This window comes from Thermobia domestica, chromosome 1, assembly GCF_964235325.1.
Source record: "Thermobia domestica chromosome 1, izTheDome1.hap1.1, whole genome shotgun sequence".
Lineage (NCBI taxonomy): Eukaryota > Metazoa > Arthropoda > Insecta > Zygentoma > Lepismatidae > Thermobia > Thermobia domestica.
This window is the reverse complement of record NC_137454.1, coordinates 197352588-197375018: the sequence shown is the minus strand read 5'-3', so window position 1 is coordinate 197375018 and position 22431 is coordinate 197352588. Positions and strand designations below refer to the sequence as shown.

Genomic DNA, 22431 nt, shown 5'->3' with positions numbered 1-22431 from the left:
TTTTGGGGTGAAATAATGAGTAATTAATGTTACAAATATGATCAATTTAAATAAATCCTTTGTTACTCGTAGGAAGTACTTTACAATATAGTTCATTCTAATCATGATAAATATTTTCCCTTGCTAGATAATTGTCGAAACTTTAAAACTCTCATACAATACAGTTCTTTATTAACATCTGTTCTTTTGTATAAACACGGAAAAGTTTGCATAAAAAACTTTTTCGTTTTAACACCGTCTAAAAACTTCACTCCCTTGCCTTTTTGTCTTGTCCATATGCACAACTATCGTATCAATTACCCAATAAAATTCTGTAAAATGTCTAAATCAACTTTATTCTCACCTATATCATCTATAGTTTTTTTGTGTACAATTTTTGCTTTATTGTTCTTTTGGAAGCATTCACTATAATTCTCTCTTTCACGCAACTAGATAACCTTGTTTCCAGTAGTCACAATACTGTTTCGTGCTCTTTTATTATTTAAACTAAACTTTGCAACTCATTATAGTGCAATTCGGAAACGAAGTTTCAGTTATAGTAACTTTTTATTCGATGAAAGTTCAGTATAGGTGACAGTGTATTAAATTTACTTGAAATTTACGCCAATTCTTCCCTCAAAATTTTTCAATTCTTCTCAAATTGACAATCATAATTTTCTCGAATTATACAACTATTACGATAAATGTAGGTTACATTATTTCCATATCTCCAGACGTTAGGGAAAATAAATTGGTTATGAGGATTATATACGGGTACAAAGTAATAAACAATATTTTTATAGATAATTTCTACATTACTTCGAAACTTGTGTCCTTAATTAAAAGTAAAACGTGTTTTGCATTTTACAGCCTGGGGCACCAAAGCAAAAATCATTTCTCCAGATTTCAGGATTGTTGGAGGCGAACAAGCAAAACCACGAGAATTTCCTTTCCAGGTATTTCCATTTTTAATATTTACTATTGTTAGATATTAAATCTTTTTATCTTTTCACATTTTTCTTTCAGACTCATTCCTTTGTGTCGTTTTTTGTATGAAACTCGAATAACATTTATAATGTTTTCTATTATTACAATTCAGGTGGAAGATTAATTAAAGTAAATTATGTAATCGCTATATCCAATATTGAAAAGGAAGACTCGTGATTCAGAATTAGGTAATGCAGAATTCGTGTTCACGTCAGAGTCAATATCCATTTTAATTTAAGAGCGATATTGTGCATTATTAAATTATATCATATTTTTCTCATTATCCCATTTCCATCTATGTCAGTATGTGATTAACTTTTGGAAGAGAGTCTGCTCACTGTCTGTTATACAACAATTGTGGTTTACTATTTTGTGTCTTTCTTAAATTTAGTTTTGTTCAATATTGTTTTCTAAATAGTTTTGAATTGGAAAATACGAATGACGTGTTTTGTCAAATCTGCAAAAATGTGTAACTATACGTTTTAGTGTGTACATTTACTCCCAGAATGTTGTGTATATATAGCACATGCTAAATGGGGGCGTCTCCACCACTAGTCTTAGGCGACTAGAACCCTGAGCAAAATTAGACAAGGTAATATATATGAATTTAGTGATAAAATAATTTGAAAATAACCAATGCATTTTTCATTGAGATTTGGTAGCAATAAGGGCGTTAAGGAATAGATGGTAGAGCAAAGGAATAGCAACTAATTTTGAACAGTCTCACCCTAACTGGAAGTAGTATAGGTACCTAACCGTGAGCGCACTTTTCCCCCTCCACCCCTAACTACCAAAAAATTACGAAGCCGCCACTGACCATAGTACTTTAACAAAGAAGAATAGCATAAAGTAGATTGGGTATTGTACACTGTGCATTGACTTTTACCACATTTAAAATGATAAAAACTTACAACATATAGTGCTGTCTTTGATTGAAAAAATAGTTTTTGTGCGCATAGGACTTTATGCTGTTATAACCATAAAGTTTTAATGATTAGAAAATACATTTACAATTTAAACAATCCTCATTACCACATAAAGACTTGGAGTTAATAAATATAATTCTATAACAATTTCGATTATATTCATTCTGGTATATATGTAATTTTCCATTTTTAATATTTTTTAAAGATGATCATAGTGCTTTTCGTATCTGGATAGTTGTTTTAATAAAGTCTTTTCTTCTTCTTCTTGTGATGATAAAACAGCATAAATTTCTCCATTAATAATTACATAATAAAAAATATCTTGTAGCCCTTCTAAATGAGTACCTTTAATTATAGTATATTTGAAGTCTGGTTTATTTTTCTACATTCTATACATTTTTTAGCATTTGCACATCTTGGGTTTAAATTCTTTTTGACACATTAAACATGTTAAGGGTGGTAATGTTTCGTACAGACATTCACGACAAAGAGAATTTTTTTTGTATATATCTAAACTGAGCTTTATATTTTTCTTTCGTACATTTCTTACAAATTTTAGTTTTACTATTTTCTTTATGTGTTTTAGTCTTATTATGTTTTTCTATATGTAGTAAGTATTTGTTACATGGTTCATAAAGCGTCTTGCTCATATTTGTAGAAACATATATATTTTTTATATTTAAATTCATTTTTATATAGCCTGCGAAAAGTTTATAGTTATATCCATAAAGTTATACCTAACTTACATCTAAAACTACATCTCTTCTATTCTATAATGTCCCCATGGTAGAGTAGTTATTCCTTTTTTTAAAACACATCTTTTACGGTCCACACAACTTAAAGCTAATTTATTTACTTCTATACTGTACAAATCATGCTTATAACTCCTGATTAAGTTCATCTTCTTATAATATTCTTTTTGGTTGAACAAACAGTCTTTATAATCGTTAAATGAAAGTTCTTTACTTACTACATTTTTCTTAACTCCTTTTGCTTTTTTACAATATTTATCCTTTCCGAACTTGATTGAATACATTTTCGATCTTAAACCAACGAATTCTTCTATGATTGTTCCTTTAATTTCATCTTTCATCTTACCTGTATTTTCTTATTGACCTGTGGCATCTTATATCTATTACCTTTAGGGTAATCACTCGTATCAAAGTAATCAATATAATTTTTCATGTCCTCATACACATCTTCTGTTCGGATATGGTATATATAGCTATCAGTATCTATATAACACACTTCTAATCTGTCTTGGTATTTTGGCTTCATCACATTATAATGAATGTTGTACATTAAATATTTTGATAGATCTAAGATACTCATCCCAACATATATTGGTTTATTGAAAGTTAATTTTGTTATATTCATTATGATTGCACATAGTTTATCAGTATAAATAATTCTATCTTTAAAATTTGGTTTAGCAATCAGTTTTTCTACTCTTTTTGGGTCACATTCTATTTTTATTGGTTTACATCTCTTTCTAATATTTTCCATAGTCTTTTCAAAAACAATTATTCATGAGCTTATAGAAGTCTTTCTCAAAGTAATTTGTTGCTCTTGTTGTCATCTGTGTGTTTAAATCTATGTAATTCTTTAACCAATCTGATTGCTCAAACTCTATTACTCGATGAATTTTCTTAAGTTTTAATCCAAGTGACAAACATTGTTTTAAGTTTCGATAGTGAATTACATATTTTTCCTTATCGTATAGGGTTGTTAACAGTTTTAATTGTTTTGAACCAGGTGAACACATGTTTTGAGATGCTAATGGGTAGTCTTTGTGATAGTCATGTAATTCTTTAGGATATTCAAGATCAATTTCTAAAATGTAAAAAGTACCAGAATCATCAGATATATTTGTGAAATCTGTTTCTCTTATCTCGCCTTCACTTAACCATCTAAATCCCTGAAATGGTAATTATTGACTCATTGCCCACCCGTACAAGTTGTTAGCATCCAAGTACATTAAGTAAGAATCTTTTTTATTTCCATCGTAACCTTCCATATTCTTATTGTTTGCTTTTACATATCTTTTACTACATTGCGAAATTCCACCTATTATACCTTTCTCTACCATCAGTACCATATCGTAATCAGTTAGTAACTCTAGTATTTGTCATCTTTAACATTGCATCACAAGCTAAACCTGGTGCTCTCATATACCAAGCTGGATCAAGACCGTAAGCTTTAAGGCATGTTTCTCTAAAGTTCTCAAACACATCTGCTAATAACAACACATCAGTTTTTAGATATAGGTCATGATACTGTCCGAGATTCTTAATTTTAAATGTTTTCCACACTTTCTTTGCATGCTTATATTCCTCATCACTTATATGTGTTTTGTTAAGCTTGTTGAAAAATGCTTTCTATGGAGGTAATTTTCTTTGTTTATACTTATTCCAATCACTAACATAATCTTACGGGTAAACACCTTTTCTTGTTACAAATTGTTAAATTGTTCTTCATTCGGGTAGAAGTGTTGTGTGTGAGTCATTTGTTCCCTCGTTAGGTTTGATGATAATTTGTCTAAACTACATGCCACAAATCTAAATTAATCTACGAATTTTAATTTGATAGTTCCAACTCTTTTACTGAATGATATGTAACGTTGTTTGTTATTAGGTATTAATTCTATTTGTTCTTTATTACATCCTAGTTCTTTTATAAACAAGTAGGAGTCATGTCCAGATAAGTTATGTACAATCACTGGTACAAACTTACGTATTTTAACTTTTAAATTACAGTTGTTACATAATGCGGCTACAAACTCTCCTCTTATATGATCGTGATGTTTAACTTCGTGGTTTTCTGGTGTATATTTTACTTTACAGTAAGAGCAAGATTTGGATTTGTTGAAATCTTTTATCTGTTTACGTGTTAATGGTAATTCATTATTTTGTCTATATATGTTTGATATTTGTTTAGCTTCTTAGTTTAACATTCTTATGAACTTCTTAGCTGCATCTTTACCTCTATACACAACAGGGTCTGTTTTACTTCTATCACTTTTTACAATATAGTAACAGAATCCAGATGGTTTGTGCTGCTCATATTTTTTGGTATATGCTTCATCTTCTGGATAACATTGTTTACATCCCATAACCTTATGTAACAGGCATTCAAAATCAGCGAAAATCACGAATGGTATCTTCGTTGTATATTGGTAGTTTTGAAATTCAATATATGCATCTTTTGTTGGCATTTCTATCTTAACAGCTTCGTGAGTAGAACAATCTTTTTCGTGTATATCTAATGCACTTTGCGAGCAAAAGTATAAGAAGCATCTATCACATAAGTATTTTCGAGCTCTCCATTTGGTTATTTGACTACTTACTAATCTACTTAGATCTTTAATCCAACAATAGTGTGTTTTATTTTCTTCTTTTATATATAATAAATTCACATGGGTGTCTTTTTTGTTTTTAGTATATAAAACTTACACTATATATTTCCCATCATCATCATATGTATAAACGTTAAATGATATATCGAGTCGTCTTTCAATTTTTAGGATGTCACTTAGTTTTACAGGATAGTTGATGCCTTATAATTTTTTTCTAAGTCTATAACAGCATGCTTGTACTTTGGAGGTCGTTGTGGGTCTTTTTCAACAGGATGTAATGCAGAAGCAATTGAATACAAGAAACATTTTTATCTTTGTTCTTTACATTAATAACAGCCCGTTTTCTTTTGATTTCATTTGGCAATTCTATGTATGATGATCCTCTATATGGTGCATATTTATTAAGAGCTAATTCAAGATAGTTTATATTTGTAAGAGCCAATCCAGAACCTCTAGCTTGGAACTCATTCATTCTTGCTCTTTATAGTTCTTTAGCATCACTTAAGAACTCTTTTAGATTGGTTGATTGAAATTTCTCTTTGTTATTAATATTGAAGTAAATGTTTTGAATTTCTTTATCTTTCTTATATTGACAACTTATTAGGAGATTAGCCTTTAACGATCCATGTTTTTGTAAGCTGATGTTGAATCTATTTATTAAAGCCTTGATGTTGAATTGATATATTGTTCTAGAGGATCATGCTCTTTATAAGTTGTTGTAAATCTCCATGTTTCTAATCTTGATTTGAATGCCGAGTTTTTAAGTTTTACGTTAATTGGCTGTGTTTCAGTTTTTACTTTGGTTCTTCAAAAATCTCTTTTTTAAGTGGGAACAGTTTTAAAGCTTTCTTCCTACTTAATCTGTTAGGTTTTGGTTTTCCAAAGATGTCTTCTTGAAAAGGAAATGTTTGTTTAAAGTTTATTGTTTTGTTCATCTTTATGTTGTTTAATAAGGTCTACCAGTTCTGCTTTTCTTAATCGGAAATATCCCCTTTCCTTTACATAAGTTTTTAAATTCAATTACTGTATATTTAATTAAATTATTCATAATTACTTTATTGTTTTTATTCTATAAAAATAATTTTAATCATTTTCGTTATCTAATACAACAGCTAATATTCATGTGACCTAGGAAATATCGATGCCTACTAGCATATTGTATTAGAACATGGCTTTCATGGTAATAACCCATCAAAGCTACTATTGATCTAATGAAAACTAGATCATTTTCGATTTAATAATATAAATTTCTTGGTATTTTTACATTTGTGTATACTTATCAATAAGCTTTCTTTTTAAATTCTCTCATGAATGATTCAGATAGTTTATTAGTTCTACTATTACAATATTCTGCTATTATTCCCCAGTCTATCTTGTCAGCATATTCCCTCATAATAGCTTCTGATAACTGTTGATGATATGATAAAGCATAAAAGTTAATTTTATCATCATAATCTCTTATAAAATCATCTGAAAGACATTGATGCTCTGCTATTAGATCAAAGTTAATTTTATCATCGTATCTTCTCATCCAATCTTCAGACAAATTAACGTGTGCAAATTGTATTCCACTGTTCCTCAGTTAACGTTTCTAGTATATTAGAAGGAAGATCCATAGCGTTAGATTTTAATATCAAGCGCTCTAGTTCTTTATTGTTTTCTGTTGATGATTTTTTAAATAAATGATCTAGCATGTTTAATGATTTACTAAAGTTAATTTTGTCTTTGATATTTAAATAACTACATACGTTGTCGAATATAGGCTAAGCAGCAAGTATCGATGCCATCCCCTTGTATTATAGAAAATAGAAAAAAAATAATCATTTTTGTTATCTAATACAACAGCTAATACTGAAAATTATGATGTTTGTTAGCATATTCTATTAAGACAGGGCTTTCATGGGAATAACCCATCAAAGTTAGTAATTCATTTTCACTCTTTACATGGCTTTTATGTAAATAGTTTCATAAAACACCACTGAAACTTAAGAAGAATCTACTTCATCATAACTTTCGTAACCATCATTATCATTTTCACTTTCACTACCCCAATTTGATTCTTGTGAGTGTTCTGCATTCTCTTTTTCTTTTAATATCCTCTCCTTTTCTTTTAATAATATTATTTTTCTAATAGTGTTACTAAGAGTTTAAGATCTTCGTGAATTAGTTTAAGTCTATCATGTAATAAATCAAAATGTTTCTCCATTTTTGTTATATAGAAAATCTTTCATCACTACGAATTAAGTTTCTACATATGATTAGATATTAGCAGATCATATAAACCATCAATTTCTTTAACCAAATCTTCTTCTGATAGGGTTGTCCAAAACTCATTACCCTTACCTTTACGAATATCTAGTTCTTGCTGCATTAGGTTGAATAACTTAATACTATTAGGATCTCTAAACTTTTCGTATATTATCTCATGATTCGGATATTTTTCTTCTGCTTCATTAAGAGGCTTATATAGGCTTCTCTTTTGACATCTGATAGCATAATAAGGGAAAGGATCATTACGTTTGTTCTTCTTGTATCTTTTGAATTATCGTCTATATATGGTGCTGCAATTTTTTAAGCCCTCGTTTTGAATTTTCAATCTCTCCATTGTTTGTTCTATTTTCTCTACTCTTATTTGCAACTCTTTTTGGTCTTCTTGAATCTGTTTAAAGTCTTGTGTGAAGTAATCTTCGATTATATTGTAACACTTATTATAAAACTATTTTGAAATCCAAAACGAGATACTCAATATTAATTATTTTCTTACATGTGTTCTTGATACTAATATATCTTGTTTATTTGTTCTTTTTGACTCAACTATGTAAATTGAGTTTTGGTGGTGCAGATCCGGCCTACCTAATTTCTTGTTATAATATCGTAGGAGATCTTTTGATTTATCTAACCTCGTCCAATGTTTAAATTCTTTTCCCCCATTTCGACACAACTTAGTAGCATTGAAATATCCTGTACCCTTATCTATAATCAATTTGAAATCACCAAAAATACCATACCAATAATTGTCTTTAATCTGCTCGTAACAAATATCGTTTAAACTAAGAGAACTATCCATAGTACCCATATTTATTGTTTAGAAAATAATTATTTAACTTTTTTCCTCGCTATCTGCAAGTTTTATTTCGAAAGTTGCTTTAATAAAGTTCCTAGAATTGGAAGGATGAAGTTTTTCGTTACTTTGTAAGATGAGTTTTCAAAGCAGTCTGAATTCGGTTCACTTAGTTTCTTATTATAATATACTAGCCTTTTATGGAATAATAACCATAAAGGATAACATTTATATTTACACTACAACATTGCTTTTATCTACCCAACTATTATGTGAATCATCAAATCCTAACCATTTAACATATACTTTGTTACCTTTCTTTCTTAACACCTTCTCCACCAAGTATTCATCTTTGTGTTTCGTCTTTAATAGTTATGGTTCGTAAAGTCTGCCTTGTACATCCTCTTCTTCTAAATCTTTAATTCTATACGTACGTGGATTAGATGGAATAACTTCGCTAATAACAAATACTTCTGTTGACCAATTAGGTGTATATCCTTTCTCAAATAATCCTTTCGACTTATTTAAACGAACATAATCGCCTAATTTGTATTTGGGTTTAACATGCTTATATTCTTTTTGATAAACTTTCTCCAATATTGTTGGTTCATTCTTGTTAACTTCTATAGGCTTCAAACCAATTATTCTATGCAGCTGATTATTATAGTCACTAACTATTGGTGGTAATATCTCTATCCATTTAAAATTTCCTTGCGTTGTAAATTTTTTCCACATGTTTTGTTTAAAAGTTCTATTGAATCTCTCAACAACAGAAGCATTATTTCCACTATAGGTTGAGTAATGATTAATCTTATTTTCCTCTATCAAATTTTTAAATTCTTTATTGTAAAACTCTTTGCCTTGATCAGTTTGTAAGTTACTAGGTTTTCTCGCTCTTAATACGGATTCAAATGCTTCTGTAACATTCTTACCGCTCTTATGTTTAACAGGAACACCAAACGCATATTTCGAAAACACATCTATAATCGTTAGCAGATACTTATAGCCTTTACTTAATTTGGAAACGCCTTTTAATACTCCGCTATCCATTTCTACAAGATCTGCTTGCCATATACCATCTATACCTTTAACAATAACACTCAACCTAGGACAATTCTTTCTAGAAGGTTTGTGAATTTCTTGTATTATTTCTTTTCTAATATCTTTACCTTCTTCTAGTCAATCTTTCTTTTTAACGAATTGAGATTTAGTAACACCACATACAGAACAAATACCTTTCTTAATATATTTTCCATTCTTTGTTTGTTCTATTCTAATGGTATATCTGTTGATTTCTTACACTTAACACAATAGATCCTGTTTAATATATTGAAAATCATTTAAGTTCTCTTTCTACGTACATAATAACAGATAGTAATTGCCCTTTTTCGAAAGCTGAATTTTTATCTGCTTGAAACGTAATTATATCACCATTTTTAACGTCTAAAGGAAAAGTTTCAACTAAATTATCGTTCAAAAATATATGTAGATAGTATTTATCCAAACTTAATTCCGTAGGCATTATTTTCCCATTATAGAGAAACTTATAAGCATTCGATAGATTAAATATTCTAAAGATTGGGTCTTTAACATTCTTAGTTCTCATTCGACATAATAGATTTATAGTTTCTTTCTTCATAATGAACATATTTGTTTCTTTGTTTGATTTTTGGAAATCTTTTGTAACAAATTTATCTATATCATTCTTTCTAACAACATTCTCTAACTGCGATGACATTCCCGCTTTGTATTTATTGAATTCTGATATAGAAACCTTTGCACTAAACAAAAGAACTACATTATTATTAGTCTTTTGGATTTCTTCCATATATTGTTTCCGAAAAGCGTTAACATCATCTATCTTTATGTATGTGCTTTGTAATGATTTTAATACATCATCAAATTTGTTTCTATCACTTTCTAATTGACTATTTATTGACTCAAGTTGATGAAAAGTTACTACATCTTGTTGGTCAATAGCATCAGCTACATTAACAAGTCTTTTCGTTTTAAAATCAACCCGTTATATTATTTGATGTAAAAACTTTATCTAGATCACTAATGGCACCATTCTTCCTACTTTTAACATTACTAAAGATATCCATATTTATTATAAACAAAATTTATACCTATTTAACAGCGAGAAGAACAGTTATACGAGCTGTACCAAAATCAATCAAATCACCATTCTCATCTCGAATTGAAACTTTGATATTATTAAATTTGTCGTGATGTATTGGGAAAAATATATTTTCTTTATACTCATAAATAATTGGTTCTCCAAATTCTGCATTTGTTCTAAACGTTGCCATTAAACCTGTTTCGTTGTGTGTTGTATCTTTATCTTTTAAAATCATACCTTCTGCAAAATCACAGTGAATATTTATAGTATCAAATGGATGGAACCTAGGGGGCTTATCTCCAACATGTTCTGAGTTTCTAACTAACTTATTCTCACTAAAACCTAATACAGTATTAATGGTATCTAAGATCATGTCACAATCTGTGTTAAATATTTTAACTCTGTTTTTCTTTCTATCTTTGGTGAATTTAATATTTAAAGTACCTTTAAAAACATCGGTGTATGGAAGAATTGATTTAATATGTTCTTCTAATTCTTTTAAATTATATTGACCAGGTAGAACTATGAGTTGCTTCGAAAGTTGTCCATTGCTACAAATTGTTAACTTATTATTTTTATCTGTAATGTTTGGTGTTAAGTATGTTGCATTAAATACTGCAACAGCTACTTCTAAATCGTTTTCAAATGGATAATGCAAGTACATGCTTAGTACAGATGAATAACCGTTTAAATTAAATACTTTAATTTATTATATAATAAAAGTTGAAATGAAAAATGGGATATCCGAGTAAGGTTATCAGACCAAACTGTAAAAAAGAAGAAGAATGGTATATTGCTTCCTGATGATATAAGATGCTTAATTGTAGGACCTAGTGGTTGTGGTAAAATAACTCTAATGATTGATAACTTTTTACTAGCACCGGATTGGCTTAAATATACAAATGTTTATATCTATTCTAAAAGTTTACATCAATCTAAATAGCAACAGCTAATACAACTTTTTCAAGAACATACAATTGATACTAATAAGACAATTGCAATAGTAAAAGGAAAAAACGAAGAGATTATTTCATTAGACAAATGTGAGAACGATTCTGTGGTAGTGTTTGATGATTTCATTTTAGAACAACAAAACCATTTTAGAGAATATTTCATTCAAGAGTTAGTTCCAGTTGTAAATAAAAGCGCGAAAGTAGATTCAAGCTTATTATTAACAACTCCTATGTATGAGAGTTCAATAAATGAAAGCGATACGCCTATAACAGAAGAAATAAAACATATGAAAAAGTAAATTAAGTATAAAGTAGAAGGAATAGAATCTTTACCAGCTACCCATTTTGATAAGATTGCTTCGAGATATTATGCAACTAGAGATGATAAAAGTTTTGGAATTCAACCATATGATGATGATGGAAAAATCGTACATATGATTGGGGATACTGAAGTTAAAATTCATGGTGATGATTTAGTTATTAATAATCGACATTACACAGGAACAGAAGGCTTATGGGAATTACTAACAAAACATAATCGAAAAAACTATAATGAAGATGATCTAGAAAAATATACACAAATAGTTATTGATTCTAATGTAGTATTTCATAACAATGATCCAAATAGGAGAAAACAACGATCTAGTAGAAGTGAAAAATACAAAGAAATTATCAAACCTATTTGGGAAAGATATATAAAACCAACACTACCAAGCAAGAAAACAAAAGTCTGGAGAAGGAATAAAATATAGAACGAATTACCTAAAGAATATATATGGATGGATGATGTGAGAAAATTAATAGATAGGTTAATAGTTATAGATGGAGAAGAAAAAGCTGGAAGTGATAACTTTTATAATGAGACAGTAGGCATAATGGATATGATTAATTCTAAACTCACACAATTTATTAATAATGAACCAAAGGGTATAGGTTATTTGATAAGGATATTGAATACGTTCCCACCACAATATTGGAACAGTGAGAAGTATGGAAAAGGATTAATGCATAGAATTTTAAACATGAAGAGAATACCAGAGTTGCATATTCCAGGCTACGAATTTTGTGGGCCTTTTATGAAGCTGCAAGAAAGATTAGAAAGAGGAGATAAGGTATGAATCCATTAGATGAAGCTTGTAGAGAACATGATATTTACTACAGAGATAATAAAGATACAGCTTCTAGACATATTGCAGACAAAGAATTAGAATATAAAGCATGGGAAAGAGCTTTTGCTAATGATGCAAGCTTAATAACAGAACGAATACCAGCTTTGGGAACTGCTTTGGCTAAGAATTCAAAAGTAAGGTTTGGTTTAGGTTTATAAGTACTGTGTTTAATTTTTATGGATTTTACCATAAAAGTTTTATAATATAAGTATGAAGTTAAGTAGTTTAACATTTACAATTCCTAACGAGGAACTTAAACAATTAAATATTGATCACATTTTAACTAAGAAACAGATAAATGATAAAGCTAAAAAGATGAAAGAAGGCACAAAAATGCATTTAGCTCTTTCTATACCTCAAGTTAAGAAAATAAACAAAGAAATAAGGGCAAATGATAATAAAGTTCACTATGGAGGTTTTTATTTACTATTCCAACCATTCTAGCTTTAATAGGTGCTCTTGGTTCTGCTACTGCTCGAGTTGCTACTGTAGCAAAAAGGTTGAAGATGTGAAAAAGAATAAAGCAGAATTAGAAGAAGAAAAGAGACATAACTTAGCAATGGAAGAGAAGCAAGCTGATAAGCTTCCAGGAAACTTAAAGCCCAAAACAGTAAAGAAAAAGAAATCAAAGCCTTAAGTAACATAGATCTAATTAATCTTGTTAAACAGCTTAGGATAAATAACTTTAGAGGTGTATTTATGAGTGATGAATTACCTAAACAACCAAAGAAGAATGAGTGTGGTATTGTTAACTTTGATACGAATAAAAATATAGGAACTCATTGGATTTGCTATTGGAAAGAAGTAAATAGAATGTATGTGTTTGATTCATTTGGAGGTAATCCACCAAAGACATTCGTAAAATACCTTGGTCATAATATAAAGTACAGTAGCAATCGTATACATTTTAACGAGGTAATCTGTGGGCATTTATGTATTGTAATATTAAAAATGTTTTCAGATGGATATAGTTTTTCAGAAATCATTAGTCAGGTGAATAGAAATAAGGATATTTGGAGGTTATATTTAAGTTTGTTTTATGGGTTGAATTCATAAAACGATAACAATAGTTTTTCTTTATAATAAATATGGATAAAATAGAATCATATGAATTACAATCTTTTAAACCTAATCAAAAGACAATCGAAAATTTAAATAAACCAAACAGATCTATTGAGTTTGATATAGATGTTGGGGATGGGTTCGTTCATCCTTATTATGCTGATATTTATGTAACTTTCGAAATTAGAGGTAGAGATGCTAATGGAGAATATACTGCTGGTCAAAATATTAGACTTGTTAATAACTTCTTCCCACATCTGTTTTCTCAAATACAGGTTAGTAAACATGGACAAATATTGGACATTATATATTATCCTGGTTTAACTTAATTATGAACAATTTCAAAACCAGAAGCTAATCATTATGATGAATGTGGATGGGAAGGAATTACATGGCGAAGAACAGATGAAGAATTAGTATTTTTACTAAGACTTTTACCAGGATTGTGTTCTGATTATAAAGATATTATGTGGAAAGGAGGATTGAAATATACATTTAAAAGAAGTGGTTCTGATGATAATGCATTTGCTATTTGGAAAACTAAAAAGCAGGATGGAACGTATGAGAATGATCAACCACATCCAGGTAAAGTTAAGATTACAAATGTGGAGTTAAGAATGCCTATTGTTAATTATGAACCTAACTATGCAATCTTGCTAAGAACTAACATGTTAAAAGAGGGTAAGATTCCTATTTCCATCAGCACATATCAATGTTCACAAAAATCAGTTACAGGTAAATATTTGGAATTTGATCTAATCACACAATTTAACCACTAACTCAATGCCTAATTTTGTAATTACATTTTCCAAACTGATAGGAATGATAATCAAGAAAGAGATTCAAGCTATTTTGATCATTGTAAAGTACAGAATATCCATTTTGGTAATTCTAGAAATGAGTCTTTTCCTTTAGAATCTTTGAACTTAGATTTTGAAAAGCATAAATATCTCAAAGCTTACGAAATGTATACGATATACAAGAGAGTTACAATTGGAAACACTGAGATGTTTTATTATCCTAAAGAGTTTTTAGAAAATAGACCGCTGTTTGTGATTAACACAAGCAAGCATAAATCAGTAACTGTAAATGATAGAACCACTTTGAAATTAACTGTTAATTTTGAAAGCGATGTAAAAATAAAACCATTTGTTATGTTGTAATGATTGGCAAGAAAAACCTTGAATATGATGTTCAAAAAGAAAAAAATAATCGAGAATATATAAATCAATTATGTTTAGTTTGTAAGTGTTTTATATTAATATCATAAAAACTTATATATAGAGCAAGAAGATAAACAGATTGTGATCCAAACCGTACAAACGGAGCGAAATGTTCCACTTGTGTTTAAGCTAAGATGAATTATGAATTGTGTTTACTAGGAACGAAATGTTCCCCTTGTGTTTAAGCTAAGATGAAAGATGAATTGTGTTTACTAGGAACGAAACGTTCCACTTGTGTTTATTTAATGAAACCGATAATTTAAAGATGATCATAAAAACTTATTTAATAAAATGAATATTCCAGATAACATTCCACCAGAGAATCTAATTGTATTAATTGAGGATACAGTATTAACACTTCTAAACTTACTAGCGAAAAATAAGAGGAAATTTAAGAGATTAAAATTTATTTATGTTACTCGAATGCATTGCAAATGTTATTGCATTTTCGATACTGTTTTCTGCTTCTACAGGGTTTATAAATATCTTTATTCCTGTTACAGTTTATTCGGTTATTACAACAGCATTTGCATCTGCTTCTGCCGTTATCACTGGCTTATATACACGATTTAATATAGCCTCGAAGAAAGAGTATTATAAGAATATGGTTAATCAAATAGCTATGTTTAAGGATGAGCTTAATGTTATTAAAGTAATGAATGGAGAATTAACAGACGAACATATAAAAGATATTGTTGATAGAATTAACTATATATATATATATATATATATATATATATATATATATATAACGAGATAAGATCACTACAAAAATGAACAAATTTTTAAAAGTTTTATACAATAAATGAGAAATGGCCTCACAATTAAACAAGAAAAACTATATTAACATTTTAAAGTTTGTTAAACTGCAAGATCTGGAAGAAGGAAAATCATACGAAATAACCTCATGGAAATTGATACAAACAAAATACCCTGGGGAAAGGGTATTAGTACATCTAAATGAGAAATACAAAACTTTATTGCCACAGAGATATAATGAAGATACTGATCAAGTTTTAAAAGATATTAAAACTAAGAAACTGTTTATGAGATATGATGGAATGATCTTTCTAATGGTTACAAAATGCATCAACTTTTCTTTAAAAATAATTCTAATTACAAAAATGATTAAAATTTTTTTCTAAAGTAAAAAATGGAGTGGTTAGTATGGAATCCCAAAAGAAGTTTATATTTACTAATAATTTCAATGTAATTGTGAAAAATATCCAAACCGAAGTCCAAGTAGTTTTTGATATTAACGGTTGTCTATTCAGCTTGAACTATGATCAGTGGACAGAGTTTAAGAAATCATTGTTTCCTATAGAAAACGAGGTTAACAGGAGATTCCATTATCAGTATCCGAAGTTGTAATTTTAAGTATGTTTTAAATTATAGTTAATTGATTTTAAGAGTTTTATGGTTATAAAGCTATAAATCTAAGACTTTTAGACATACAGAACGCAATGCCATTTGAATTTTAAAGATCCATATATGTAAATAAGAGAGTTATTTGAGTTTTTGTAATAATATCCTTAAAGTTATGCAACGTACAATACATTCGCAAGATAGTAAATTTATATCTCTATTGATTGTCGTTTGAATTTTGAAAATCGGTTAATATTTGACGAAGTTATAACAAATTCAAAACAGTATCCTTAGAGTTATGCAATCTACAGTACATTCAAAAAATAGCAAATTTATTTCTCTATTGATTGCCGTTTGAAGTTTGAAAATCGGTTAATAAACAACGAAGCTATAGCGATTTGAAAATTTCGGGATTTTTTGCGGGTTTCTTTTTGAGTTTTCGAGAAAATGTTGTTCTTTAGAAAAGTCTTAGAATTTTATGTAGATTATAGTGGTACTTTTTATTTTTCAAATATCTGAATTTTTATTTTTTGCAGAGTTACACTCATTTTTTTCTGAAATTTGCCAACTTTTTTATTTGATGAGTTAGCACATTGTAACTATAGAGGGGTAAAATTATCTTAAAAATATTTGGGGTAAACACTATAATATTTGATAAGTGGGTTGGCAACACTGACATTTTTCTTTTTGAACAATTATGCTTAAGCTTAATATGGCGGCTAGGTGAACACATTCAAGCAGTTACTCACTTACTCAATAAATGGCGTTGCGAATCATTTAGTATCCCTTTGCTAATAGATGGCGTTGCTTGTAGAAGTATTTGTTCATATAAGAGGACCGATTTTCACTTGATTTCTTTGGGTTCGTGTTAGCCGAGCGGACTCGCTCATGGTCTGGCCAACTGTGAGTAATTATCGGCGTAGTCGACGTCGCAGGTTCGAATCGCCTCCAAGCCGGAAGAAGGATTTTCTCTCTCTACTCTGCAAGCCAACCAGATGAGATGGAGTTGACGTGGATGGAGACTAGTGCTAGTCGGGAAAGGAAAACGGAGGCTCAACAGAAGCAGCAGCAGAAAGAGAAACAGACAGAAAAAGATCCTGAGAGGCAGCCAAAAGCAAAACCAAACAAACAAATAAGAGAAAGGCGTAAGTCCTCTCAGGTCCACCTGTGCACAGGTTTTGCTGCTTTTTACTTTGAAAATTTATTTATGTTACAGAGTTTTTAGATGTAAGTTTTTAGATGTTACAGAGTTTTAGTTGTCATAAAACTTATGCAACATACTAAACTTTATGCTCTTATAATTCAGCTATTTCTGAACCGATTTGCACCAAACAAAAACTATTTTTTCAATCAAAGACAGCTCTATAAGCTGTATGTTTTTATTATTTAAAATGTGGTAAAACTCAATGCACAGTGTACAATACCCAATCTACTTTATGCTTTTCTTCTTTGTTAAAGTACTATGGTCAGTGGCGGCTTCGTAATTTTTTTGGTAGTTAGGGGTGGAGGGGGAAAAGTGCGCTCACGGTTAGGTACCTATAATACTATTGGAAGTAGTTCAAATTTTCTCCTTTTACTCGTAGGTGATCTTTAGGCGCTGTTCTGCAAGTTCCAGTGACTTGCAGGTTGGGTTGTGCTGATGAAATCCATATTGAATACTTGTCCGACAATCAAACATGGCATTGAAAGCCGGACCCCAGAGGCTGGGAGACTCCGATCTGTCTCGCGTCGTGGTTGAGATCCAAAAAGCCCAGATCGTGCTCTCTCAATTGCTTTTGAACTGACTGTCCCTCTGACGTCAGAATGAGATGATGGTGACACCACAGAGTTTCCTGAGCGTGGTCGATTTCCCAAAACTGACATTGGCCAAGTTCATGTTTCTACATGTCGTCGACTAAACACAAAGTTCTCAAACTTGCTCCTGAGATTGCTAACGTTGTCAGGTAAACGAACCAAAAGGAGACTCACCTGAGGCAAAGTACTTACATCTATATTTATTACTTCCTTGTTGTAACATCATGTCGTGGGTAAACGAACGAAATGGACAATGTCTTGTAGTAGCCTGACTATGAGGGGCCAATGAGGTCGAACCAATTGAGAGAAGCAATTGATCTAACAAAGCAATTAAAAGCGTCGCGTGTGAGACTGTTAAAGGGTGAAGGTTCTGAAGGTCTCTACCACTGTTTATTACAAGTACAAAGACTTCCTCAATAACAGCAAAGCAATAGTTACTTTATGTTTCGATGTAAAGTCAGCTAGCGATGTACAACAGAATATTGGTGTTAATAATATCAGGCAGTGAACTCTTGAAGGCTGCTTAGCTTCCATTGATGGCTGGTTGAATTTCCACATGAAATAAAGATGTCCTAGCTTGTCCTTACTTCATATCCCGTAACACTATCTGTGTTGAATGAACATTGAAGTTGCTTAGAATCTCTTGCAGACAATTTTCATTTTAATCTTGATTTACAATCTTTGTAAATATTTATTCAATTCTATTAATTAAAGATAACACGGTCAATTTTCGATCGGTATTAATCGATTTTCTGTAATCGATTCAGCGTCCAAGGAATAAATTCCATTTACTACAGTAACCCTTTATTCAAAATGGAAATTTTTAAACGTTTATTACCATTACGGCTTTCTGTTTGAACGTTTATTACCATATAACAAAGATGATAGTATAAATAGCGAGAAGTGCTATTTTGCAATTAAGCGTCTTAAGGTAGTGTGTCGTCATGTTATTTTGTGAGTTGACATGCGATTCTAAATTTATTTGAAACATTTCAATGAATCTTTCGTTTTGTCGTTTGAGCAATATCATTGTTCAAACTTGGGATTTTAAATGATTACATATTCTTTTAGTATTTTTGATATTTAGTAAGTTGCAATATAGTATTTTAAATAATCAGTATGTGATTAACGCTATAATTATTTTACGAAATGCTTGTTTTGAAAAATTGTTTTGCTTTATTAATGTTTTTATGTGTATGGATACAAATATTATTAAGTATGATCATTTTCTTTGATACCATATTATGTGTTTATATTTAGTAATTGAATATTACAAAATATTTTGAATAAGAAGGTTTAAGTATTGATTAAGTTTTGTTGTAAGAAGGTGCATATACACACATTACACTACACCAGATACACATATTAGAAATTTCGACCATACCATTTACACCGTCGTTAGGCAACACTTCTGAAATCATATACACATTTTCTATTATTGTTTAGTAATTAAATGTTTCTGTGTCAATGTTTATCTGTATATCCATTTAGTTTAACGTGTTTACTATGATTCCAGATATGTTATACTATGTATTCATTGAGAAAGGTTGAAAAGTCAATAGAAGGAAACCATGGTGGAAGTCATGATGAAAAAACCCATATTTGAAAAAATAAATAAATATGTGAATGAAAGAAAAGGACTTATAAACTGCAAATATAAATAAATGAAATAATAATGAACATTTTATTAACCGGTGCATAAAGGTAGCTTATTCAGAATTAAGAGGTGGCATTAATAAAAGTGGCTTATTAAGAACTAAAGGGTGACTTTATAAATATAGAAGATGGCTTATCGTCATACGGGTTGCACAACCTTATAGTTAACAAGTGAAGTGTGATCAATTATATACAGAGAGTCCCAATATATCGATACTTATAGTGAGTCCCCAGTGACTTGAACTCATATACAGGGTGTTTCACAATATAGTGACCATTAACCCTTTGACGACCAGGTTTCTCTTCGCAAATTGGATCAATTTCCTCGGTCGCTTGTTCGGCTACAAATAAGGATATCACAGACCTCAAGCTATTTTTTTCTCGAATTTAAAAGAGATTGGGAAAGACAGTGTTAATTTTAAACTTTATTAACCAAGCCTCGTATATGCAGGAACAATCTCGAAGCATGTTTCACCAGTTTGGTATGTTATGCATTTGTGTTAGTAAACCTAGCTTCGATTCTGCTGCAATATATGGTCAAGAAACAGGGACCCTGATCACGTGACACCAACATGCTTGGTGACTGTTTCTTTGTATCTGACTTTTGGGACTCTCACCCTTCACCTACACACTGTTATAGCTAAGAGCTAATTGGACGATAATTCTGGTCCCGATGCTATGAGTGAAAATCTGAATTTTCCCGGCTCGCTATATACAAGCTACATTTATCCAAAAGAACATTCAGTGCTTTGCACGAACGCTTGGACGCGAGACGGTCGGTTTGAAGAATGGCAGGGTATGTTCCAAGCCTGCTTTCCCTCTTTAAAGTGCTATTTCGTTAGCTTTTGTCTTACCCTCAATCTACAATGCAATGAGATTTTTTTTAAAAAGCTTAAGTATCTTCGACGAGTGTATTGGAGATATATTGAATAGCAAGAATAACAAAATAAAACAAAATATTCTTCAAACCTTTCTGCCCCTCTTAGGGCAGCTTTTCTAAATAAAAAAACTATTATCATCAAGCTAGAGTTAAAAAAAACATTTGCTAACATTGAGAATTGTGATACCTAGTAGTTCAAGGGTTCTATTAAAGGAAGGACAGACATTTCGGCCCTTTTTTCCGCAGTAGGAGATGCATTTTGTAGAGCTCAGTGACATAGTTTGAACACAACTTCACGTTTCAACAGCTACTAGTTTTCAAAATCTTGTGAATGTCCAAAATAGTTCCAAGTATCTTCTCACTCCTGAGATTGAGAAGCTTTATTTTTGTAAACGTATATTTTATTATCAGATATGGCTTATGAACGTTTGTATAATATTTCAATTTTATGCAGATAAGTTTCGAGCTCGGTAAATGGCAAATAAACTTTTCAAGCTCACTAAATAGCTATTTTACCTATAGGGATTAAATTTTAAAAAAATGCTGTTGCTCTCTGCACGCGATAGAATGATGGCGCTTAAATGAAATTTAAAGCTTTCAGTTATTTCAGAGACTAGATGAATGTGGAATAAAGGACTTCGAAACCTCATTCTTCTCTTCGTAAAAAAGTTTTATTGTCGTGTAACCAATATATTTATCTTGTATATTTTAGGGTTACACTTTAGCCCACAGTCCGAATAATTATAATCTAGTCTACTACTTTTACCAAAATCCACTTAAACGCTCCATCTTGATATTACCTTTTATTATAATACGTAATGAATTAAACATTTACACCATTTAAATAACATACATGTTGATTCTACAAGATGGATCCTCTGTTATATATTATGTTTTTTTCGTTTCTACGACGACCAATAACACATATCGTCAGATTACCATGTTAACATAAAATCAATTATAATATCAGAAAGAAATTAATTCTATTCCTTTTTATATTTTCTTCTTCTTCTTCTTTCTAAATAGCTTGTGCATATTTCAATAGCACATATTGCCCGTAAACACAAGAGATAATGTTTAAGATTACATGAAAAATACACAATATCGTTATAATCGGTCTACATAACATGTAGGCTTGAAAAAACTATCAATATTATATTTAATAGTTATATGTGTGACTACGATTTATTTATTCTTTTGCATTGAAGAAATCACAATGTGTTATATTTGTACATGTGATATAGAATATGTCACAGTCTATATTTTATCTCATAAACAGCAAGAAATATATTGAATTACGTCATATTAATATTATTGTATGATGGTATGACGTTTCCTAAAACATGTCAAGGTAGATTTATATATGACAAATTATATCTGTTGATACACATATCATTCAGGGCGCAAATCTGCTATCATCTTCTATTTTATTTTCTTTGGGTTAATTTTAAGGTTTATAACATTCATATCACGTTTCCGTACCCCGAAGAAGTTTATAAAGTTCTGAAACAGAATAAAAGTAATGTAGGTAGTATTTTAGTCTTAGTTTTAAAATGTTATCAGATTCTGAGTTTGTATTTTGTTGGGTAAGATATTGTAAATTAATACCTCTCTATACTTTGAACTTTTCGATAAAGTACTGTATATTGCAAGGTCACTTTTGTTTCTAGTATTGACGGTATGAATTATATTGCTGCGTTTGAGTGTTGGTTTAATATATTTTTTAACAAAAATTCAGAAATGGTATTCGTAATATATAAAACAGGATTACGGAAGAATTTCAAATTCTATGAATATTATTTGACATGATCATGCTCTTGATTTGATAACTTTATCTGCTTACTCTTTTATGAATTTCGAAAATTATCCTATTTTTTGCATTTCCCCAGTATATTATCC

The 22431-nt window shown here is 30.1% G+C and overlaps 1 protein-coding gene across 1 annotated transcript in view; it reads left to right on the top strand.

Moving 5' to 3' along the window:
• The window catches only part of LOC145666972 (chymotrypsin-2-like), a 405304-nt gene that overhangs the window by 214844 nt on the left and 168029 nt on the right, over nt 1-22431 (top strand). Inside the window, exon 2 of the mRNA XM_081734623.1 lies at nt 850-935. Coding sequence (XP_081590749.1) covers nt 850-935 — 86 coding nt within the window. The remainder of the gene's footprint in view (nt 1-849; nt 936-22431) is intronic.